The 23,744-nt window shown below is 60.4% G+C and overlaps 9 protein-coding genes across 9 annotated transcripts; 5 read left to right on the forward strand and 4 right to left on the reverse strand.

Annotated features, from left to right (window-relative positions):
- Positions 1-111: 111 nt before the first annotated feature.
- Positions 112-1,212, forward strand: PAN0_001c0735 (FMN-linked oxidoreductase; the record flags this gene model as incomplete). Its single annotated transcript, XM_014804350.1, has 1 exon — positions 112-1,212. One exon carries the CDS (start codon positions 112-114, stop codon positions 1,210-1,212), a length of 1,101 nt encoding a protein of 366 aa, XP_014659836.1.
- A 171-nt stretch (positions 1,213-1,383) lies between these two features.
- On the reverse strand, positions 1,384-4,233 carry PAN0_001d0736 (transcription elongation factor Spt5; the record flags this gene model as incomplete). The annotated part of the gene is made up of 1 exon (XM_014804351.1): positions 1,384-4,233. One exon carries the CDS (start codon positions 4,231-4,233, stop codon positions 1,384-1,386), a length of 2,850 nt encoding a protein of 949 aa, XP_014659837.1.
- A 1,001-nt stretch (positions 4,234-5,234) lies between these two features.
- On the forward strand, positions 5,235-6,647 carry PAN0_001c0737 (translation elongation factor Tu; the record flags this gene model as incomplete). Its single annotated transcript, XM_014804352.1, has 1 exon — positions 5,235-6,647. One exon carries the CDS (start codon positions 5,235-5,237, stop codon positions 6,645-6,647), a length of 1,413 nt encoding a protein of 470 aa, XP_014659838.1.
- A 345-nt stretch (positions 6,648-6,992) lies between these two features.
- PAN0_001d0738 (uncharacterized protein) lies at positions 6,993-9,029 on the reverse strand (the record flags this gene model as incomplete). The annotated part of the gene is made up of 1 exon (XM_014804353.1): positions 6,993-9,029. One exon carries the CDS (start codon positions 9,027-9,029, stop codon positions 6,993-6,995), a length of 2,037 nt encoding a protein of 678 aa, XP_014659839.1.
- Positions 9,030-9,458: 429 nt separating this feature from the next.
- PAN0_001c0739 (uncharacterized protein) lies at positions 9,459-11,513 on the forward strand (the record flags this gene model as incomplete). Its single annotated transcript, XM_014804354.1, has 1 exon — positions 9,459-11,513. One exon carries the CDS (start codon positions 9,459-9,461, stop codon positions 11,511-11,513), a length of 2,055 nt encoding a protein of 684 aa, XP_014659840.1.
- A 38-nt stretch (positions 11,514-11,551) lies between these two features.
- PAN0_001d0740 (acyl-CoA N-acyltransferase) lies at positions 11,552-12,405 on the reverse strand (the record flags this gene model as incomplete). The annotated part of the gene is made up of 2 exons (XM_014804355.1): positions 11,552-11,913; positions 11,991-12,405. The coding sequence occupies 2 exons, from the start codon at positions 12,403-12,405 to the stop codon at positions 11,552-11,554; spliced, it is 777 nt and encodes a 258-aa protein (XP_014659841.1).
- Positions 12,406-12,885: 480 nt separating this feature from the next.
- Positions 12,886-15,154, forward strand: PAN0_001c0741 (uncharacterized protein; the record flags this gene model as incomplete). Its single annotated transcript, XM_014804356.1, has 2 exons — positions 12,886-13,082; positions 13,135-15,154. The coding sequence occupies 2 exons, from the start codon at positions 12,886-12,888 to the stop codon at positions 15,152-15,154; spliced, it is 2,217 nt and encodes a 738-aa protein (XP_014659842.1).
- Positions 15,155-15,759: 605 nt separating this feature from the next.
- Positions 15,760-19,062, forward strand: PAN0_001c0742 (phospholipase A2, group VII; the record flags this gene model as incomplete). Its single annotated transcript, XM_014804357.1, has 3 exons — positions 15,760-18,115; positions 18,797-18,894; positions 18,967-19,062. 3 exons carry the CDS (start codon positions 15,760-15,762, stop codon positions 19,060-19,062), a joined length of 2,550 nt encoding a protein of 849 aa, XP_014659843.1.
- A 430-nt stretch (positions 19,063-19,492) lies between these two features.
- PAN0_001d0743 (uncharacterized protein) lies at positions 19,493-21,259 on the reverse strand (the record flags this gene model as incomplete). Its single annotated transcript, XM_014804358.1, has 1 exon — positions 19,493-21,259. The coding sequence occupies one exon, from the start codon at positions 21,257-21,259 to the stop codon at positions 19,493-19,495; it is 1,767 nt and encodes a 588-aa protein (XP_014659844.1).
- Positions 21,260-23,744: the final 2,485 nt, after the last annotated feature.

Here is a 23,744-nt window from a genome sequence, read left to right on the forward strand (position 1 = left end):
CTCCCGCGGTACGCTGCGGAAGACTCCTTTCAAGGGCGGAGGAAGCACTGTCATGGTTGGAACCATCTGATAGGGTCGCGCTTGGGACGGACGACGACAAGATCCTTCGTGATGGTGGTGCGAAGCGGACTGCCGCTCGAGAGCCTGCTCTACTGCGCTGCTCCCATGGTCGGTCAATCGGATCTCCCCTTTCGCCAACAGACGGTACGCAACGGAGCCACTTCGACCTGGACACAGATGTACATGGCAGTGGAGATCAACGACCATCAGGACACGCTGGAATCGCTCGCCAAGGCTCTGGAGCTCGGCCGCGCTAGCCCCGACAACATCATTCAGGATCAAAAGAGCTCTCTGCATGGAAGCTCAGCGCCTCAGATTGTACAGCTGGCTGGCAATGATGTGATCGAGCTAGTAGATGCCGCCCGGAAGGTGGCGCCGTTTGCAGATGCAATCGACCTCAATCTCGGCTGCCCGCAACGGCACGCCGAGCAGGGCAAATACGGCGCCTACCTGCTGCCCAAGCAGAATTGGCCGCTGCTCAGCCAGATCGTTGCCGCGCTCGTTCAGGCGGTCGACGTGCCCATCACCACCAAGATCAGGCTGACGGTGCCAAAGGAGCAGACGCCTGAGCTGGCCGTAACTCTCGCGCGCGCAGGCAGCAGCTTGATCACGCTACACCCTCGTTTTGCCTCCTCCGTCCGCCGTCGCAAAGGCCTTGCAGACCTCGACCAGGTAATACAAGTGCGTCAAGCCCTCCAAGATGAAGGCCTTATGAGATGCTCGGAACAGCCGGATGGACAGACGGCAGTGGTCAGCAACGGCAATGTGCGTTGCTGGACGGACATCGAGACGAACCTTGCTCTCACTGGCGCAAGCGGTGTGATGGTCGGCGAAACTCTGCTAGAAAACCCTGCACTCTTCAGGCCATCACTTGGACACCTCGATGCATATCCATCAGCAGTCGAGATGGCCAGAGAGTATATGGATCTACGTGCGCAGTACAGCGAGTTTGAGGCTCCACTCAAGGTCGCAAAGCAACACCTGCATTCAATCCTCTGCTCGATCCCGCACACGCCCAATCCACACCCCGATACCACCGCTCACCTGCACCGAACAGCAGCACATCTCTCGCACACACTCAAGTCGATCCAGTCCGAACCGGCACTCGCCGACTTCTACAACTCTCACCTTGCCATCCGCACTCTTGCATAGACGCCATCAACCTCCACCTGTATTTGTACCGCTACCATCGACATGCCTCGCCACTGAAATCTGAAGAGAACTTTGGCTTTACAATCGCGATTCTGCATGGGAAACCGAAGCCCTGAACATGACTGTTTTTGGTGTGAAGATTGTGCGTACAACTGAAACAAAGTCAACGAATCACGGATAGTAGGCAGGCGTGCGGCCGCCGTCGGCATACGGGTTGTAAGCGGGCGTACGGCCACCGTCACCCAGAGGATTGTACGCTGGTGTCTTGCCGCCGTCGCCCATCGGGTTATACGCGGGCGTCTTGCCGCCATCCGCAGCGTACGGGTTGTAGGCAGGCGTCTTGCCACCATCAGCCGCGTAGGGGTTGTATGCCGGCGTCTTGGCTGAAGCAGCGCCACCATATCCACCAGAGGCAGTCGCAGCAGCCGGCTGCGAGTAGCCGCTGTCCCAACCACCCGCGCCGCTCGACGACCCTCCGTAGCCGCCACCGGCCGACACGGGAGGCGGCGCGCTGTACGGGTTGTAGCCAGCCCCACCAGCCGGTGCACCCATTGAGCCCGAGCTCGACGAGTACGGGTTGCTCGACATGCTACCCATGCCCGAACTGCCTCCACTGTACCCGCCGTAGCCGCCGCGGCTGGCTCCTTGCGAGCCACCGCCACCGCCTGTCAGCTTGCTGCTTGCACCCGTGATGGGATCCTTCTCTACGAGCCAGTCGAGTCGGACCGTGATGGGCTTCGAGACCGACGTGAGCTCGATGCGCGCCATGTTGCCCGTCGTCTCGGTGATGCGTCCGCGGTAGGTCTTGTAGGGGCCCTTGATGATCGCCACGTTCTTGCCCTTGTGCATGTCGCGCCCACCAAATCGCCTCACACCCTCGACGCGCACGTCGTTGGCTCCACCACCGAGGTTGGACAGTGCCGGGTTCATCCTCGACAGGTCGTCACCCTCCTTCTTGGCCTTGGTCGAAACACTCTTGGGCGCCAACGGCTCCAGCGTGCGTGCGCGTGCGATGAACACGCCGCCATTCTCCGTGTACTCGCGGTTGTGCAGGAAGACGATCATGGACTGGTAGATGTGCAGCACCTGACCGTTGCGCAGGCGCGAGAAGGGTCCCGAAACCTCCTTCACCATGTCGCCGGCCCGAATCTCGTTTCCGTCGTGATCGAGCGCAAAGGCTCGGCTGGTGTCCTTCTTGCTGCTGATCTGGTGCGGCTTGACGATGACCACCTGGCCGGTCTGGTCGAGCACCTTGAAGCTCTCGCGCTCGATGTTGAAGATGATACCAACCGTCTGCGCATCGAGCTGGACGAGGTTGTGCAGCTCGTAGCCGCTGATCACGTTGACACCGGAGCCCACCTCGGCGGCCTGGCGAATGTCCTTGCTGAACACCGAGACCTCCTGCATCGACAGATCCGACAGGAACGTCGTCACGTTGTCCTCCACCTTTACCACGAGACCGGTCTCGTCGGCATGCTTGCCGGACATGACCTTGATGTGGTCACCGGGCTTGAAGCGCTTGCGGACACTGCGAGCGGGCACCTCGACAATCTGGTCCATCAAGTCCTCGTGCTCGAGCTGGATCGTGATGACCTCGTTGTTGATCGCCTTGACTGTACCGTACATACCGGCCTGCTCACCCTCGAAGATCTCGACCTGGTCCTTGGGCTGCAGGAGCGCCTCGGTCGCCTTCTTGCTCGCGTCGGCGATCAGACTGAGATCGACGGCGCCGAGCTTGGACATGCCGTCCTCGGCTGAGCTTTCGCCGGCGAACTTGGTGATCTCGTCGAGGGTCGGGTTGACGTTCTCGGTGATGATGCCGGTGACTCTGACGTCCTTCTCGAGGTAGCCATCGCGGTAGCTGTCGTTCTGGAAGACCCAGACGGTGCCACGCTTGGTGGGCGTGTCCTTGGGGTATGCCTTTTGCACCTCTTCGGGGTTGAAGAAGCGCTGCGGCGGTCGGAAGGCAACAGTGGCAGCGGAGGCGCCGGGGCCCTTCTTGCGCTTGCGACCGAGGCTGTCGGTGTAGATGCCGCTGTCCTTGGGGCTGAGGTCGATTCGCGGGATCATCTTGAGTCCGACTTCCTCGCCGTTCTCGGAGACGTCGAGCACCTGTGCCAGGTCTCCGGCGTACTTGCCGCGCTTGATGCGCACCCAGCCACCGACCTGGATCTCGTTCTGCACCTTTTGAAGCTTGAGCAGGTCGGCCATCTCGGAGATGGGAATGAGGTGGAGCGAGGTGGTCTGTCGAGCATAGACACCTGCGAGGCCGTTGCAGGCCTTGACGATGTCGTCTGCCCTGCGGGCCTCGATGTAGACCTTGCCTGGGATGGTGTCGCGGCAGAAGGCGGAGATGATGCGCATGGGGTTGGATGTGAAGTTTTCGGCCATGGCCTTGCGAACGAGCGTCATGACAATGTCTCTCTCCCTACCGGGCTTGCACGGGACACCCCACAAGCTGGGGTCCTCGACGGAGGGCATGAGGAGGCGCTGAGGCACCTCGGCATAGTCTGACTGGGCAGCATAGCGAGCGGAGCGGCCGTATCGCTGACGCAACTCTTCTGCGATCGCCTCTGCGTTGGTGTCCTCCTCCTGTCTTCGGAAGCGGTCGAGCCTCTGGTTGTCGGCGGCGGCGCGTCTTTGAATGTCTTCGGTGTCGTCGGGGATATCCTCCTCGATAAAACCATCCTCTCGCGCGAGCTCCTCCTCCTCTTCGTCGAGATCTTCCTCATCGTCGTCGACTTCAGCTTCGACATCGAGGAAGCGGTTGCGCCTTTGCTTTTTGGCGCGCCTTCGACTGCCGCGCGCATCCTCCTCATCGTCATCTTCGTCATCTTCGTCGTCATCGTCCTCGTCGTCATCATCGTCTTCGTCTTCTTCGTCCTCATCGTCGACCTCTGCGAAGGGGTCGACGGGAAGCCTCTTGCCGCCGTGGTGCACCCTGGGCTTGTCGCTCCCGGAACCTCCGTCCCGAGGTCGCGTAGTCTGGTCCTCGCGCTTGATGTCGAGATCGTCCTCCATCTTGGCAGCCGAACCTTACGATGAATGCCTGCTGTAGCGTGTCGTTTGCAGAGCTCGAGGCTCGAGCGAGGGCGGCCGTTTCTCGCCAAGCAGAAGTTACAGAGAGAGGAGGATGGAGGCGAAGCGAGGATACGCGTGAAGCAGGGTCGGCGATACCAGCGAGCCGATGGTCTGCACAACGATGCGTCGAAGGACTATGAGAAAGCCGTTGAGGGATGGGGGGAGCGATGGAGGTATGCCTGTAGAGAGCGAGTGGGTCGGAGACGCACACGCCTGCCCGACTGCTCAGTCGCAGCTGCTGCGAACTTCCCGAGACCCGTGGCGGCTGCGTCGTTGCGATTTGCTAGGAGGAGCGCGCGTTGGCGCAGCCTCCAGCTTCAGCGGGTCCAGATCGAGCCAAAAGAGGGGCAGGAATCGCGGCGATCTGTTCCCGATCAGCAGCTCATCGGAAGAAGAGGCCGCAAAAAAAATTGGGTTGGAATTCTTCCAGCTCTCGGAAGCCCAGCCAAAAATTTGAACGTGTCCGATGGCGGCGAAGCTGTCTTGCGTAACACAACTCAGCAGTCAAAGGAGGCGATCGACGATGAATGTAGCATTGTGGAATCGATTCAAGACGTCCTGGATGAGGGAGAAAGGGAGGACCGGACTGCCGATTGAGAGAGAGGCACTGGGCAGCCTCGGTGATTTGCAAATGCTCGAATCGGAGCAGACAGGATGGCAGCAGTGAGAGGCTCGGATCGCGGGTCGAGGGTTGTGAGGTGCAGTTGGTCGCAGTCTTCCGCAGGCTTTCCGACTCTGCGCGCGGCTGAGGTCGGCAGCCGGGCACGGCCACCAACCACTTTCTTCCAAAATCAAGGCCGGGACGGTGTGCTGCTGCTGCTGCTGCTGCTGCTGATGCAGAAAAAGTCAAGCTCGCTCGTGCGATCCTCCTCCCTCCACCGTCATCACCTCCTCATCGCATCCCCCACTACTTCACTTGACCCGACAATCCTGTCTTCAAGATGAGCCTTCTCCGCACCCAGGCGCCCCGTTCCCTCGCCAGGTCGCTGGCCTCCCAGAGGTCCGTGGCTGCTGCTCCCGCTGCTGCCCGCACCCTCGTCACCCGCCCCTCGGCCAAGTCGCCCGCCACCCTTGCCGGCCGTGCCCGCGTCTGCGCCGCTCAGCTCCCCCGCGTCGCCATCGCCTCGCAGGTGCGCACCTACGCCGCTGAGTCCGGCAAGTTCGAGCGCACCAAGCCCCACATGAACATCGGCACCATCGGCCACGTCGACCACGGCAAGACCACGCTCACCGCCGCCATCACCAAGACGCTCCACGAGGCTCAGGGTACCGGCAAGTTCATCGACTACGCCTCCATCGACAAGGCTCCCGAGGAGCGTGCCCGTGGTATCACCATCTCCACCGCCCACGTCGAGTACGAGACCGGCAACCGCCACTACGCCCACGTCGACTGCCCCGGCCACGCCGATTACATCCGAAACATGATCACCGGTGCCGCACAGATGGACGGCGCCATCATCGTCGTCTCCGCTCCCGACGGTCAGATGCCCCAGACCCGTGAGCACCTTCTGCTCGCCAAGCAGGTCGGCATCAAGAAGCTCGTCGTCTTCATCAACAAGGTCGACCAGATCGACGACCCCGAGATGCTCGAGCTCGTCGAGATGGAGATGCGCGACCTCCTCTCCACCTACGGCTTCGACGGCGAGAACACGCCCATCGTCTCCGGTTCCGCGCTCGCCGCTCTCGAGAGCCGCGACCCCGAGGTCGGCCAGCAGGCCATCCTCAAGCTCATGGAGGAGACCGACAAGTGGCTCGACCTGCCGCCCCGTGACCTCGAGAAGCCTTTCCTCATGCCCGTCGAGGACGTCTTCTCCATCCCCGGCCGTGGTACCGTCGTGACTGGCCGTGTGGAGCGAGGCACCATCCAGAAGGGTGCCGAAGTCGAGATCCTCGGTCTCGGCAACACCTTCAAGACCACGCTCACCGGTATCGAGATGTTCCACAAGCAGCTCGACCAGGGCATGGCCGGTGACAACATGGGTGCGCTCCTCCGTGGTGTCAAGCGTGAGCAGGTCAAGCGTGGCCAGGTCATGGTCATCCCCAACTCCATCAAGCCTATCAAGAAGTTCACCGCCCAGGTCTACATCCTCAAGAAGGAGGAGGGTGGCCGTTACACGCCCTTCATGAACAACTACCGTCCCCAGCTCTTCATCCGCACTGCCGACGTCACCGTCTCGCTCACCCACCCCGCCGGTACTCCGGACGCCGACGAGAAGATGGTCATGCCCGGTGACAACGTCGAGCTCGACGCTGAGCTTGTCCACGACATTGCTCTCGAGGAGGGTTCGCGATTCACCCTTCGTGAGGGTGGCAAGACCGTCGGCACTGGTATCGTCACCAAGATCCACGGCTAAACCAGCTCGAGGCCTCGCTTCGATCGGATTCCTTGCACCAAAATCACCACGCGAGCACATCATGACATTGTCAGCCGCCCATCAATGGACTGGCTGGCTTGCACTGTTGGCCGCTCGACCCACGACCCTGTACGATAATATAAACCACCTCGCAACCATTCGACCGGGTCCACTTGCCATCCGGTCGGCTTCCAGACTCTGCATTTAGACCGTGATGCATTCTTCCTGTTCCACTAGCGTCCCTGTTTCTGCCATGCCCACACCGCTCTCAACTCTCCGAATCGCCGGAACCCTGAATGAGCAAGTCTGTGCGAGGGATTGAGTTAGACGCAGGCGGGTAAACGATCAGTACATGGGGAATACGGTCCAGCCGGCCTTGCGAGGCTTTTGCGCATGGATGCGCTGCCAGTCGAGCTGAACCGGAGCCTCGCTCGCGCCAGCCTCGGGTTCGCGTGTCGGGAGACCAAGAATCACCGCACACGACACGCAAAGAGTGACCAAGTGGTCATCGAGCCCGCTCATCTCCGTTTGCTTGCCGCGCTCGTCGTCGTCTGAGCCGACCGGAAGGCGGACACGGTCTCCACCCAATATGCCGATCTGGGCCTTGCGCAGCAAGCACGCCAGGCACTTGCCTTGCTTTTTCCGCAACATGCCCTCGTCCTTTCTTCTGGTTCGGCCTAGCGCCACTTGAAGTGCACTGCGCTGCGTCAGGTCGCCCGCAGCCAGTGCTCCAACCTCCGGCCCCGCCCCGGAGCTTTGCATCGGCATCAATCCTTCCCACAGGAGGATGCGATGGCCCAGGCCATAGTTGTCCTTGTCGTCTGCGGCGAATCGCAGCATGGCTGGGGTCGAGAGCCAAGTGATCCGTGGAAACGGTGTAACGGCAGACCCGCTCGGCACGTTCTCGAGATCGGATGAGAAGGTCCCCTTCTCTTCGAGGGGCCGCAAGGCACGGATCTGCTCGATTACAAAGGCATGGACACAATCGCCCTGGTGCAGCAGCCAGTACGGTCGGCCGATCCGAATGGAGCCCAGCTGATCCAGCCGCAGACTGAGGTCGCCACCGCTGCTGCTCCAACCCGCTTGGGCGTCGGAAAGACCGCAGCGTGACTTCCACTCGTTGAGCAGCGTCGCGTAGTCGGCTTCGTAGAGAGCATCGCCTGCTCTGAGGCCTTTGCTGTACAGTTTGTCCTCGATGATGAGTGCCACGTCGGTGTGCCGCCGACGGCCCGTATACCGCGCGAAGCAAGTTTCCTGGCTTTCTTCATCTCCGCTGAGGTCCTGCTGCAGGGACGCGACTGCTTCCTGGCCGGCTGCTGTCGCATCGGGGCAATATGAGGTCTTTTGGAGGCGCTGTTGCCAGCCGTGCCGCTCCGGCTGCTCATCAGACCAGCAGACAAGGGTGCCTAAGAGGTCCGACAGCGTCTGCGTCGAGAGAAGCTCGATGGTTTGGGAACGCTTGCTGCCCCCGAGTCCGTCGCCGCAGATGCGTTTGACATAGTTGTCCCTAGCATCTACGTCCGACACGGCCGCCGCATCTGCATTCTTTTGCTGTGCTGCCACATCGTCTGTGCTCGGATCGAGACTGCTGATGAAGAACGAGATGTGATAGACGCTCGGACGCGACGGTGCGTTTTGGATCGATGGTCCGGGCACCGAAGCATCTTGCGACGGCTGCACCGCACCAGGTTGGGCCACTTTCCGGGAATGGTGAAGTAGCTTGTGGAGTTGGGCAGCTTCAAAGGGACGGTCGAGCGAGTTGAGGTACTTTTGCTTTAACCGATGTGCATACACCTTGAGCTGGCGTTCGGTGAAGCGGAAGGCGTTCGGCAGCGATGCATCAAGCTCCGTGAGCCGGGCCTCTCGTTCTCTTCGGACGGCGTCCCAATCTTCGTCCATGCCGCGCTCGGAGGAGCCGATGCGCTTCTTGGGCCCCTTTGGGCGGAATACGCCCTTTCTCTTTCCCTTGCTGGTCATTCCGGACCCGGACGGCTCGTCCGGCCCTTCCGATGCCGAGTCGTCCGACTGCGAGTCGGAGTCTGATCCAGAGGAAGCTTCGACTTCGGCTGCTTTGCTGAGCTCGGAGGCAGCCGTCGAGGCTAGCTCGGTTCGGAAGGGATCCGCATTGCGCGACCACGTCTGCCAGCGCTCTCGCACAGCTACCGAAAAGTCCTCGTCCACTGCTTTCGTTTGGATGAGCTCGCGGACGAGTTGAACTTCGTGATCGATAGTCAGAGTTCCAGCAGCCTCCTTGCAGCGCTGACGTAGGCTGCGTAGCTGCGTGAGCTTCTCTTGGCGACGGTCCAGCGTGATGGACGCAGAATCCAATGGCTCCGAAGCAAACGACAGCCGCTGCGCCGTGTTCGATCCCGCTGACGACATGATCAGTGCGACGCCGCAGGGTAATGGTGTCTCATCGCCATGATCATCAGGGACGTCTGAACGGGCCTTCTGCAGGCTACGTATGGCTTTGTGTGGAGAGAGTCGGGTGATCAGCGCCCAGGGTTGTGGTGACAAAGCAGGCTCAGCGTCGAAGAGCCAGCTGTCCAGGGTCCCGCTCTGGCGCGTCGAGCATCTGCAGAAGCAGGGTCCAGCCTGGCTTCTTCCCATGAAGCACAGGTGGAGGCTTCGAAATTTAAGGCCTCAACGCTCCTCGAAAAAAAAGTGCGACCCGCAGTGCACCTTGAGTCTGAGGGGCCTCAACCCTTCACCTTTCCGCACACCATCGTCAACCCACTCGGCTTGCTGGACACCTCATTCGGACTTCAGGTCCGCCATCTCAATGTCTTCCAAGGTATCTTTCAGCAGCCCATGACCTTGCAGATCGGCGGATGCGGCTCGCAATCCGCCGCTTCGCGGCTGGCTGACCAGCCATTGCTAGAAAAGCCTCAGCCCGGACCCAGCAACGTACCAGACAGTAGCGTCCACCGCTGTCCTTACGAAGGATGTGGCAAAAGCTACACCAAGGCATTCAAGCTTGCCCAGCACGTCCGCAGCCACACGGGCGAGAGGCCTTTCGTCTGCGACCACGATGGATGCGGAGCCAGCTACATGAGGAACGAGCACCTCAAAGCTCACCAGCGCCGCCATCAGGATCCTTCCGAGAAAGCGTTTGCTTGCCAAGAAGAAGGCTGCGAGCTCCGATTCTGGACGACGAGCCAGCTCAAGAATCACGTCCAAGCCTGCCATGCTGATCACTTATCGACCGCGACGGGCGCCAGCGCGCACGACTACCCATGCACCGAGCCCGGCTGCGAGCAGACGTTCCACAAACGCAAGCAACTCCGTCAGCATATACGCGACCAGCATGCGGGCCATTCGCAGACAGAAGCGATGGACCGCCACGAGGGAGCCTCATCAAACGTGGAGCAGTCGCCGTCCGCCCTGCCATTCGTCTGCCCGTATCCGGATTGCGGCAAGCGCTTCGCCTCGAATTCGAAACGCAAGACACACGCTCGGACCCATCAGGACGGCAGGTATACCTGCACCATGCAGCATGCGCGTCCGCAGAGCCAGGAGAACGGGGACCACGCATCGCTCGTCTACACGTTCCCCACGTGGTCTGCTCTGCAGGCGCACATGAAAGAAGCACATCCTCCCGTATGTCCGTGGCCCGGCTGCGGCAAGGTGTTCCAGCGCCAGGACAACCTCCGTGCCCACTATCGCAGGCATGAGAATCGCAAGCTTCGGCTCGAGCTTGAAGCCAAAGTCATGGAAGGCAGCCACGAGGCGGAACTCAATCACTTGCGTGCGGAGCTTTCCGATGACAGTGGATCGTCGTCGTCCGAGGAGGAGGAGGAAGAGCAGGAGCCGCACCACACGAGAGATCAGCCTTTGTCGATTCATTCGATAGCTCCGAACATATCACAACATGCATCTCCTGTGGCCAGCGACGAGGACCTGGTCAACAGGGCGGCGCATCTCGGTTCCACGCGGCCACGTCGAGGAGGCGTATTCCGAGACCTCAGCTCTCCCGCCCTCAGCATCATCACTTCTGCATCTGGAGGCACTGGGTCGGTCCGTCCAGGGAGTGTTGCGACATCGCTCACCAGTGCACGCGATCCGTCTGCATCCTCATTTGCGTGTACCTGGAACGGGTGCGGCAAGATCTTCACGCGCAAAAACACGCTGTCCATCCACGTAAGGACGGCGCATCTGGGCGAACGACCTTTCGAATGTCCCGACTGCGGCCGACGGTTTGCGCACAAGCATCTGGTCTCGCGCCACCGTCGAGTGTGCACCGGTACGCGGTCGTCGCCTGAACAGATGACGGATACGCGCAGCAGACTGCGCTTCTCGACGAGCGGCAACGCCTCACACGACGAGGCAGAAGACCAAGCCAGCTCTTCAGAAGTATCTTCCAAAATCTCGGACAGTGCTGGAGAAAGCGAGGCGCAGCTTGAAGACAGCCAAGAGCGCGACAGCGAGCCGGTGAACAGCAATGCTTCCACCACTGGCTTGTCGGCATCAATCAAGCCTCGACTGCTGGACTTGCTGACGGGACGTGGCTACTCATCAGTCAGACCGGCTAACCAGCAGGTTGGGTCGGGAAAGCGTCCATCATCGGAGGACGGAAACGCGAAGACGCCAGCGAAGAGGCGACGCACGACCCGCGATCGCATCTTTGCGTGTCCGTGGACAAGCATCTGCCACGAGCTCGACGAGCAGGTGCTGGACCCTGCGCTGCGAACAACTGGCGCGGGATCTCCGTCAACAGCCGCGGCAACATTGAGCGATGCTTGCGAGCACCGCTTCAAGCGCTTGTACGATCTTCGACGCCATCTCCGCGCCCAGCACGGTCTGGATCTCACAGCGGACGAGCTCAGTGCGATCATCGACCGGACGCCATGGGCTAGTGTACAATAGATTCGTAGTGAACGAAGGCCATGGCTCTAACGATGGTACTACTCTTCTGGCCAGAGTAGCATTTTCCGGATGGACATGTTTGAAGCGGGTGAGACACTGGCGTCCTGACGGGGAAGAGCGCGAGAGGTGTCGGTGAGGCGCATCTCGACTTCTTGCCACACCTCGCTAACGGATTGGCGGGTGAAACCGAGCGACTCGAACAGCTGGATGGAGGCTTGGTTGGTCAGAGAGATCTTGCATGTGAGCCACTCTGGCGGGATAGGCAGGCTGCAGTGCGAGCTCGACTTGTCGGCTTGAGGCATCTTCTCAGATTCGGCGGACGGCGTTGGTGCAGCGGTGACATATTCGAACATCATCTTGAGTGCTTCGCGCGCGATACCCTTGCGACGATAGCCGTGCTCTGGGCATACAGGATAGCACCAGTGTCAACATCATTTCAGTTCCGAAGCACAAAGGGAGGCTGGACTGCAGACTTACCTGCGATCATGATCTCACACTCGGCATCGTAAATGTCTGCTGGTTGGGAAGAAACGTCTTTGTGTGCTTGTTCTTCGTCTTCATCATCGGATTCATGCCGCGCGTTGAAGAAGATGTTGACGTCGCCAACCATGGTGCACTTGGACAGGGGATCAATAGTGTCATTATCTTCATTCTCGTTCTCGTTTGAGCCGGTATCGGGGCGTGCGAGAATGATGAACGTGAGCTTGTCCTCGTCGACGGCCCATGACTGCTGCATCTCGTACTCTTGCTCGAGGGAGAGCGGCTCCGAGGCGGTCTGTTCCTGGATGAGCGGGTCCTTCATCCACTCGTGATAACGCGGTACATGCTGCTTGCGATACGGCACCAGCACGGACCTACGGCCCACCAGTACGGCGTTGCGGTTGATCCTCATCGTTGGACGACTTGAGGGTGCCAGAAGCAGCGCACCACTCCAACCTAGCTTTCAGGGTCCAAGGTCGAAGGCTGGCCTGGCCGAAATCCGAGATCGAGACCAGCCGTACGAAACGCTTTTTTTCTTCTTCGCGTCTTGCGAAAAGCCGATGCAGATTGGCGTCATAGGCAATTGCCTTGGCGAGCGACGTCTTGTGTGGAGGAACGCACGGATGTTTGTCACTTTCGGCCCAGCTCCCTCGTTGCCGTTTTTGGAAGCGGGTGCGGGTTCAAGCACAGCTGGCCACGGTGCCGAATAGAAGGGTCTAATGTGCCAGTGCTTTCAGTTGGAGCCAGCAGGTTGGGCGGATTCTGGGCTCCGCACCTACGTCAGTCCGGAACGTCGTTGGAATGAGCGGCGGGGCGCGCGGCCGAGCACCCATCCGTCCTCTACTGGCTCGCAGTCAGTGCCCTTGAAAGAGGCCTGGATGAGTCCGCCCGCATGAGCCCGACCGCTCTTGGTGACCCGTATGTAGCTCGCTTGCTTCTTGACAAGTCCTCAGCTGGCCTCGCTTCTCTTCCTGAGCTCAAAAATAGTAGTCACCTCCTCACCCTCTATCCGCCCAACAATCGGTCTCCCGCCGAGAGCTCCCCTTCACCTTCACCTTCCCCTTCTTCCATCACCACCATCTCCATCCGGTTCGTGCGAGGACCATCGATACCCCTCCTTCTTTCAACAAACTATCCTAAGCACCTTCGCAGCTGCTCCTTACGCGCAGGCTCAGCGTGTCACCTTCACAATGGCTTTCCGACAGCGTGTGCTGCCCCTTCTCGGCGCTTCTGCCGTCGGTGTCGGCATTGGATACTACGTTTTTGATCCCCTGCTGCAGCAGTACGCCAAGGACACCAACGGCACCTTTGTAGCCGGTCCTCCTGGCAGCAACACCCTGCCCGACCTCAAGCCCCACGCCGGAGCCACCACCGATCTCCACGAGCGCCCTCCTCTCGGCTCCGACGCTGCCCGAGGCGTGTCCGGCATCATCGCGCGTCCCGGCACCGATCTCAAGCACAACGATCCCAACCAGCTCCCCGGCAGCGTCCCGTACGGCACCGTCTCCAAGGAACTCGAGAATCTCCGCAACAACGTTCGCAACAAGGTCGACCACGCCGAGCAGAAGCTCCACGATGCCAAGAGCGACGTGAAGAGCACCTGGCGCTCGGCAAAGAACAGCGCCGAGGACGCTGCCGACTCGGCTGCCAACAAGGCTGAGGCCCTGAAGCAGGACGCCAAGTCCAGCTGGCGCTCTACCAAGTCCGCAGCAGAAGACAAGGCCGATGAGGCCGCAGCCAAAGCCAAGTCCGGATGGTTCACCGCCAAGGACAAGGCTGACGAGGCCGCCAACGAGGCCAAGAGCGGCTGGTTCTCCACCAAGTCGGCTGCTGAGCAGAAGGCTGACGAGGCCGCCGCATCCGCTAAGCAAGGCTGGTTCACAGCCAAGGACAAGGCCGATGAAGCCGCCAACCAGGCCAAGAGTGGTTGGTTCTTCACCAAATCGGCTGCCGAACAGAAGGCGGACGAGGCCGCCGAGTCGGCCAAGCAGGGCTGGTTCACCGCCAAGGACAAGGCAGCTGAGGCTGGAGAGCACGCCAAGCAGGGCTGGTTCTCGACCAAGTCGACTGCCGAACAAAAGGCGGACGAGGCTGCTGATTCCGCAAAGCAAAGCTGGAACGCGGCCAAGGACAAGGCGGCCGAAGCCAAAGAGCAGGTCAAGCAGGGCTGGTTCGCTACCAAGGACAAGGCCGAGGAGGTCGGTGAGCACGCCAAGCAGGGATTCTTCTCCACCAAGTCTGCTGCCGAACAGAAGGCCGATGAGGCCGCGGCTCAAGCCAAGAGCGGATGGTTCTCCACCAAATCGGCCGCCGAGCAGAAGGCTGACGAGGCCGCTGCACACGCCAAGAGCGGATGGTTCTCCACCAAGTCGGCCGCCGAGCAGAAAGCCGACGAGGCTGCTGCACACGCCAAGTCTGGCTGGTTCGCCGCCAAGGACAAGGCGGCAGAGGCTGGTGAGCAGGCCAAGCAGGGTTGGTTCTCGACCAAGTCTGCTGCCGAGCAGAAGGCAGACGAGGCGGCTGCACAGGCCAAGTCCAGCTGGTTCTCTACCAAATCGGCTGCCGAGGACAAGTATGACCACGCAAAGAACGAGGCTCAGAAGGGCTGGTTTGGCCTTAAGGGAAAGGCCGAAGATGCTGCCGACGAGGCTCGCAGCAATGTTCACAGCTACCGCGACCAGCTCGAGCACAACGCCCAGCAAAAGATCCTTGCGGCGCAGTACAACGCCGAGGTGCGTGCCGGTGAGGTCCAGGGCCGTCTTTCGGACGATGTCAAGCAGCTCAAGGGTGACTACAAGGGGCTCAAGAGCGACATCAAGCAGACTGGTCAGGAGTGGAAGTCGGACCTGGACGCCAAGGCGCGCGACGCACGCAACCAGGCCGAAAGCAGTTACCAAAACCTGCGCGACCAGTCGCAGCAGGGCTACAAGAACCTCAAGGACGAGGCCAACTCGAGCTTCTACAACCTCAAGGACAAGGCGGACAGCGGCTACGAGTCGCTCAAGTCCAAGACTGCTGACGGCCTCGACTATGCCGGTGACAAGCTGCACCAAGGCGCCCGTAAGGTCGAGGGCACCCAGAAGCCCGAGTCGACCGGACTGTGGAACTGGATCTTTGGCAACGCTCGTGCCACTGAGAAGGTGGCCTCCAACCTCGAGTAACGGAACCAGCCTTGAACTTTGTAATCTTGTCGTGAAGACAAGAGCGCCATGTAGATACCTGATCATCAAATCACCTAGTGCAATCAATTCACCCAAAATGTTCCTGCTCGTGGGTCGGCGAGCAGCGTTGAGCCCGAAGCTAGGTAGTGAGAGAAGATCGCATTCATAGAGTGGAGTTTTTCGGGTTGTGTTAAGTTAGACCCTAAATCAAGCTCACGTGGACCGCACGATGACATCACTTTGCACCGCGAAGCTGTCAGGCGGCCAAGGCCGCGTATACACCATGACCACGATCTTCGGTTTCCGATGGCACGGAGTACCGCATTGTGCAGCCAAACCCTAACATCTTCTTCGAATGGCCACGGCTGCCGGCCAGGTTTCGGAACGGGTGTCTTGCAGCTTGACGCTCTTGAGTGAACTGCTCAGAATCGTCAAGATCCCGGAGGTCTCAGGGGTACTGTCGGTTTCTCTCTCGATTCGTCGAGTTGCATGTTACTTTGCGACCACATACATCGACACCACCAACTCCAGTACAACACCAAAACCTTTTCCGCATGGCTACCAACAGCTGATTGTCAAGCCATCGCAACGACTTTCGCGACGCCATGGGTCTACCTCCGTACACCGGGCCTTTCAAGGTCGGCGTGCTCGATCTCGAGATCCCTGTTAGAAAGCCACGGAGCTTCTGCGACAATGTGGTGGAGCCGGGCGAGCTCAACAAACCCGCTCGTAAGGCGCGGCGTAGGGCAAAACAGCAAAATCAAGAGGCCAAACAGAGCCGACGGGACAAGCAAGGCCGCGATGAGAAACTTGCGGATTCGGCAGAGCCAAAGCAGAAGCCAGGTGGGACGGGAAAAGCTACAACAAGCTCTCGTTCGCGACCGGAGGCACAGACTGCGACGAGCACCGAAAGTCAAAGCGCGAATGCGTCTGCAGCGCAAGCAAGCGGCCATGCCCAAGACGAAGACTCGTGCCAAGAGAAGGACGAGTCCGCCTCCAAGCTACCCTGGTCGCCGTGGTCTAGCGGGTCAAAAACATGCACGCTTCATCTCGAGACAGTGCTGTTCACGATCTACTACCCGACGCTCCCCATGACCGCGAGCGAGGAGAAGCGATACCCTCGGGCCGCCTGGCTCGGCCGCCCCGTGCACGCTGGTGTGCGTGCGCTGCTGCAGTACGTAGGCCAGTACGGCCTCTTTGCCATCCCTGCGAGCCCGGCGGTGATGACGCTCATCAATGCACGTCTGCCTGCGCGCGTCGGTCCACCGCTCGCTGATCCGGAAGAGCTGCACAGACAGGCGCATCCCGACCGCCAAGGCACGGACCGCGCCAAGGCGGGCAACTTTGGCAAGAGACCCCCGCAGTTCCCTGTCGTCGTCTTCTCGCACGGTCTGGCGGGTAATCGACTGAGCTACTCGCAGTTCTGCGGCGAGTTGGCCAGCCAAGGCATCATCGTAGCTGCCATCGAGCACCGCGACGGCTCGGGCGTGAGCAGCATCGTGCGAGGCGAAGAGGCTCCCAACCAAGCCGGAAAAAGCGCCTCCCTACCAAAGATCATCGGACATCCCTCATCAGGCCGCATGAAAGCGTCGGTTCCATACTTTACATTCGAGACAATAGGGTTACAGTCGTTTGCTACCGAGCCGTCGGAGCGCGAGGTGGATCTGCGAAGGGACCAGATCGAGATGCGGCATGCCGAGATCGAAGAGACGCTCTACGTCCTCAACGAGATCAACGAAGGCCGCGGATACGAGATCGTCCAGCGATCTACGCGAAATTTGGGTACGAAGCTTGCGGGCCACTCGGCATCGGCGACGAACGCGCGGCTGCCGGGCAATAGTATCTTGAAGGCGGAGCGTCCGCTGGAGGATTGGAGGGGCAAGTTGGATCTCGAGTTCCCGACGCTTTGCGGCCACTCGTTTGGTGGTGCGACGGTGTTGGAGTTGATGCGCAAGCCGAACCCGTTTCCCATGGCGATTGTCTTAGATCCCTGGGTCGAGCCAGTACGCGATCCAGCCAAGGAAGAAGACGAGGTCAAAGGACGAATCGGCAAGCCCGTCTACGTCCTGAATTCCGAGTCCTTTACTGTATGGGAGGAGCATTTCGACAAGCTCAAGCGGATCTGCCTGGATGCGCGCAAGACGTCGTCGAGGGGATGGCTGTTGACGCTGACGGGGAGCAAGCACACGGACTTCTCCGACTATCCCTTCTTGCTGCCAAAGATGTTCCGGTCGACGGTGGGGCCAAGACATACGATCGAGGTGTTCAGCAAGGCGACTTATATGCAGATGGGCCTGTCGCGTCAGCGTGCTCGAGAGTCGCACAACAAGCCAGGCTACAAAGTGGATCGCCAGGGCTCGCTGCGCGACGATGCCCCACGCTCGCACCGAACGCGTGCCGTCGATGTTGGAGGCTCTGCGCCATCGACGGAAGTGACGGTATCCCCAACAAAGTACGAGGCGCCGGCGTCTCGAGTTTCGGATAGCATGGTCGGCGCAGCGGCGGACCATCAAAATGGGCTGGGACAGCGTGGGAAAGGTAATGCGTTGAATAGCGCGCAAGACACTTTGACCACTGCAAACGGACAAGATCGAGACGTCAATGTCAACGTCAACGCCGACGCCAACGCCGTTCATGAGGCAGCCACGTCGGGATTCGAACGCAGTGGCTTGCGACAAGCCGAATCTGGCAACCAGACCGAATCTGGACCGTGCAGCTGCCAAGAGTTGGCCGAAGAGAGCAAGAATGACCGTGCTGCCGGGGGCCAAGAAGCGCGAGACATTGTGGGCGCGCGACACCGCGAGGTCAGCAGCACCCAAGCGGCCACCGACACAAGCACGAACGGCAGGGCGAGGGACTTCATCACGGACCTTCGGTATCTCGACATGATCGATGCAGACCAAGACGTGCAGCAGGTGCACGAGGCGCTGGAAGATATCAGCCAGCGACTGGCGCACAAACGTAAGTACGCTCCGAGACCAAGACGCCACGTCTGGAACGCCGCACGTATGCACGCAGCGGGTGCACGGCTAGAGCAGGATAAAGTTGGACGCCGACGCCTAGATTGGCGAGCGGCTCTCTGTGCAAATCGGGCCACGTTGGACAGTGCAAGCGCGGGCGAGGCTCGGGGGCCGCATGGGGAAGGGAAGCAGATGGAGACAATGTTGGGCGGCAAGCGGCGATGCAACTGCGCCTCGCTTGCGACGGCGAGGCGGGTTTAGGACGTGGGTAAGAAGCGAAACCATGCTCTCTCAGCGCTTCTCTGCAGGGCGACCCTGCTTGCGAGCGAGCCAAGCGTGGTGCTGTACTGGCTTCTTTACTCCGTTGCAGGAGCGGCGGTTGCCGAGACCAGAGGCGCCGCCACCACACACTGCAGAGGCTGGGCCGACAGGGCTAAACGGGCCAGGCACGCGGCTTGGCGCCTAGATTGGATTTTTTGGCATATTTTTCCGGCAGCAGAGCGCAGCCCCCCAGCTCGGTTTTTGGCTGCCTGCAAATCTGAAACGTCGGAAAATTGGCGCCCCGACCATTCAATTTGTGGATCCGTACCTTTTTTCTTTTTGTTTTTTTTTTTGTTACCCTCGCAGGCGCCGACGACACTTCCGCCCTGACGGCCGCGTTGTTACAACCGCTTGCTTGTAGATCTGTCGGATCTGAGAGATGGCAACTCGATGCTGACGCTCGTATCGCCCTTTCTTGTTCATGTCTTCACAGGAACTACACGGCCTCGCTCTTTGATGGTGAGTCCAGCTCCGCGTTCGACAAGCTCGCAGCGCCAGATTGAGCTAACATTTCACACTTTCGTCTGACAGTCCATCTTCATGTATTACAACGGTCTGCGGCCGGGTCTGGAGCGACCAGGTAAAGTGCTTATCCACCAGCTCGACTCGTCGCATCCACCCAAGTAGACTCAATCCATTGATGCACAACTGCAACGCTCGGATGTGTGCGAAGCGAGGTGAGGACGCCGGCCATCGCGGGTGAGATTTCCAGAGTGCGGAGTTGGAAGTCTATTGTTCGTCTGCATTCCGTCGGTTGCGGACGGTGGATCCACGCAGGAACAAGATCATCCTCGCCACCCGCTCAGGGCGTCTCTCCCACGGCCTTGACTCGCCTAACCTCCATCGCCATCCTCAAACGTAAACACTCATCCCAACGTTTTGTAATCACGCGTGAACCCGAAAAAGTTGTACAAATTGGCCTATTCAGGCTACTGACTGGTATTAAGAGTCATCTACAGAGGACGATTAGAGATAAGCAGGACTACGACAGGCCCAAAAGACCGTGGATGCGAAAAACAATGTCAATGCAGAGAAAAGAGTGGTATCGGGGACGAGATTAGCAAGGAATGCGTGGGAGAGCCTTGTCAGTCCAGGGCACTGGACTGTTGCGGTGGCTCGAAGTGGGGGTTCGAGCGAGCGACTTGGTGGGTCTCGGCGGCGGTGCAGGTGCACTCGCCAGCAGCTGGCTGAGTCCAGCAGGCAGACTCGGGAGCGGTGGAAGCGGCTCGTGCGGCGGCCTGGACACCAGCGAGGGCGTCGAGCGCGACGCCTTGCCGAGCTGGTACAGCCCGGTCTTGGGGATGCCCCCGGCAGCGGTCTCTGCGCGTGCCGTGCCTGGACGACGCTTGCTCGACGTGCGCACGGGCGGCACAACTACCAGGCTGCCCGGCCTGCTCGAGGCGTCCTGGAACGAAACCACGGACGAGCCGGTGGACGAGCCCGAAAGACGTCCATCAAACACGAGCGCGGGCACACCAGCGTCTTCGAGTGCACTTCGCGATGCGAGGCTCGAGTAGCTCGAAGCCGTCGAGATCGGGCGCTCGCACTCGTCCTGGATGCTCATGACGCTTGAGCGCTTCGAAGCTTCCGCTCCTTCGGCGAGCAGTGTGAGGTCGGACGCAGAGAAGCGGATGGGGTTGGTAAAGAAGATTGCCTCGCTCTCGTGAGCGTTGCTGCTCGATGACATCCACGACTCGCGCTGGAATCGCGATCGCGAGGGCATCGATGCACTCGAGCCCACGGCCACCTGAGCGAGGCCGGTGGGATAAGTCTTGGCGGATCCAACGGCCATGACCTTGTCTGCAGTGTGAGGCCTCCTCTGCGCCTTGGACCTCGACCTGACCGAGACGGTAGAAGCGGGCGAGTTGGTCGCCGAGAGTGTTGCCATGGTGCGTGCAAGCTCTTGCTCGAGCTCGTCCATGGCGAGCTTGAGGTCGTCCTTGCCGCCTGCCTGGCTGAAGCGCGAGTAGCGATTCGAGTTGCGCGATGCCGAAGAGGCAGTGGACGCGGAGCGTCGGATGCACACCGAGCGTTCCGCGTGACCGTCCTCGGACACGGGCACGTCGAGCGATCGACCAATGTACTGCACCTCGTCCGAGACGATCCTCGAGAGCTGAGGGCGCCTGCGCTTGGGCATCTCTTCGACTGGTGGCAGTGCGATGGTGGCGAGCATGGGCGTCTTGGCCACCTCGTTCTCGCGGAGCGCAGAGAGCGGGGCTTCCGGAGTAAGAGGCGAACGGACCGAGGGGCCAGATGAGGTCCAGGAACGTGCCGAGTCGATCGAGGTACGCATGCCTGCCGAGCGATTTTTGCGGGGCGAGGTGGATCCGAAGATGGCGTTGGTGGCGATGCTGGCGAGGACGACCTGCTCGAAAGCCTTTTGTTCGTGCGAGATGTGGCCCTGTGTGGTGGAGGAGACGGAGATCTCGGATTCGGCGTTGGAGCACCAGCTGTCGCGCGAGTAGATCGAGGCGCCCGAGAAGGTGGACGACCTGCGATATTCGGGTCGGCTGCGCGAGGACGAGGTGGAGCTGGACGTGGACGGCGAGGCTGGCGTCAGGGTGGAGAAGAGCAGCGACGAACTCGACATACTGGAGAAGCAGAGCGACTCTAGACTGGCGAGATCAGCGGCTACACGAGTATAGACGGAGCGACGAGGGTCGGTGGTATGGATGAGGGTTATATGGGGTAGAGGCACGTCGATGCCAATGTCAAGGGTGAGAGGATTATATAGAACCAGCGAGGATTTGGTGGACACCCAGGCTGACGGGTCAGGCGCAGGCGGAAGGACAGGTCGAGAACAATGTCGGAGCGTAGAGGACATCCGATGTCTGACACAATCAACGGACCTTGACTCAGATGAAGAGGAAGGGCTCCGGAGGAGCACAGGAGGCAGCATTCACTGTCGATCAACCGGATCCAGAGACGAAGGCGGTCAGCATAGGCGCGGGCCGGGGGCCGGCAGCTGGAGTATGCACGAATGGGCTCTGCGCTCCGGCCCAAGGGCTGAGGAGGCACGCAAAGCTGCATGCGCTTGGTGCGGCGGGGCGGATGTCAAACGGATGAAAGGCTGCGGACTGCATCTACAGGGGAAGCAGGCGAGCGACGGCGGCCTGTCGATTAGTGAAACACATGTCTCTGGCGGAGGTAAGCCATTGTGGAGCCAAGACTAGCCAGGGAAGGAGAATCGGGCTCCGAACTCAAAGACGACAGCCGAGGGGCGGCGGCGACGACGGCGGCGGCGCGATGCATACAGTCCAAGCTACACAATAGAATCGGCAATCTGGAGAGAAGGCCAAGTCATTGGTGGTGAGACACGTCCAGCCGACGCGGAGGAGGTGGTTCGAGGGCGGCTACCGAGGCCAAGCTTGTTGCGGGCCAAGCGCCGGACGAGGGTGCCTGCATGCGTTGGGAGCGGACAGACTGCTCACTCGAGATGTGGCTCTGCAATAGGCTCAGCTCGCGAGCCGCGGGCCGGTAGCGGTGGTGGTGGTGACGCGCTGCACGTCTGAAACCCTGGTCTGGACCATAGGGACGAGCGAGCTCGAGTTCGAGGCGGCAATAGGCGCTTGACAAAGGATCGGCGACAGATGGCGCTAGGCAACAGGTGAGCCGCCATGTTTCAAGTGGAAGCCCGACTGCGAGCGCTTTGCTGCCGTGTGCAGCCGCCGAATTTTCAGCTGCAAAAATCAACGCAGCGGCCCCGCACGAAATCACGGAACGGAGAATCGAGTGGAAAACCCACGCCCGTCCTCTCGCTTCTGAGTTTGGACTCAGAATGCCAAATTCCAGCCACAGCAAAGCGCAGCCCAACCAGCTTCCCAGTCGAAATTTCGCGCTCTCTCAGCAGCTCGCGTGTCAGTGCGCTGCACGCCCTCCTGCCTTTTTTCCGTCGCTCAACCTCGATGCGGAAATTGGCAGCAACAGGCGCGTGCTCGCTTGGTCCATGGCTGCGAGTTGGTCTGGACGCGCCCTCAGCTGTGTGTCGGAGTGTCAAGTGTCAAACATCCCTCGTCTACAAAGCTGGAGCCTGCTCGTGGGCTCGTCTGCCTTCGCGCAAATCGCCCGATATCCGAGGATTAGAGCTCGACGCTTGCGGTCGCCCCATAGCGGGTGGGGCTGGCTTCTACATCACGCGCTCATATCAGCTGAGCGAGCTTCTTGCGCCTATCCCTGCCTGCAACCGAGGGCACATCGCATGCACTTCATCTTGCCCAACTTTGAATCGCCAAGACGGTCCAGACTCGGGTCTTGACTCCAGCACGCCGACGCTGTTGGTTCGGGATCACGCCTCCATCTCCAGCCGAGCCATCTAGTAAGGCGGCAACGAGGGTGCCGCCAACGCTTCCGGGCTTGCATCCGAAGCATGCGGCTAGCCCTCTCATCCTGAGTGTCGCAGTTGCTTGCAATACAACGGTCAACGAAGTGGCACCATTCGCAATTCGCTTGCTCGCACGGGTTGGCCGTGCGGCGACCGTCGGTCAACCGAAATGGCAGCATAAGCGAGCTGCGGTTTGACACCGTGGGCGCGCGGACGTTGGAGGCACGCGCAACGTGCAGCTCTCGCTTGCGGACCAGCTTTTCCATCCGCTTCCTCGCGAAGCGTTTGACAGGACGTGCCTGCATTTCCTTGGCGTGCGCGTGCCTGATTTGCGCGGCTGATCATCCAGCCGCCTAAGAAAGCCGAGTCTGCCGTAACCCGCACTTCTTGGTGACCCTTGCCATTGTCGAGGCAGCATGGTTCATTGCGAACATCGGTGCATGCTCGATGGCTCCATTGAGAGGATGCATTCGTTGCCCACGGCGTGTGACACAAACAGCTGCCTTTGCCAGGGTTCTTGCTCACTAAGTCACCGAGGTATCGTGACGCATAAGACGTCCAAATCTGGCTTGAGCTGCCAACAACACACGTCGGACCTCGAGCAGCTCGCACTGCTGTCTGAAGCTTGGCTGTCGCTGCTGCGGCTGCCACTAAGAACGAGCGAGCGGACAAATTGAGCAATGTAGATCTCTGCCCGCGGCGGAGCGTCGTGCTTTCAAATAAATCTTGACCCCGCTCATCCCGCTCAACTCGCGACTCGATGCGTTGCAAACCCTAGCCTACAGTCTCAATCAATGCACTCCGCATCGTCGCAAATCCCAGCGGAGTCGAGCGGCACCCGCGGGTCTTGGAAGGCGGCTGTTGCTCGCTCGTATCAGGTCAAGGCGCCGCAACTCGCTCGGCCCCACCAGCCCGTTTGCGCATCCGGGCGGCTCCGCCATTCACGGTCCTCCACGATCAGCTGTCGTTCATGGTCTCCTCTTTCGTC

This window comes from Moesziomyces antarcticus, assembly GCF_000747765.1.
Source record: "Moesziomyces antarcticus DNA, scaffold: scaffold_v10001, strain JCM 10317, whole genome shotgun sequence".
NCBI lineage: Eukaryota > Fungi > Basidiomycota > Ustilaginomycetes > Ustilaginales > Ustilaginaceae > Moesziomyces > Moesziomyces antarcticus.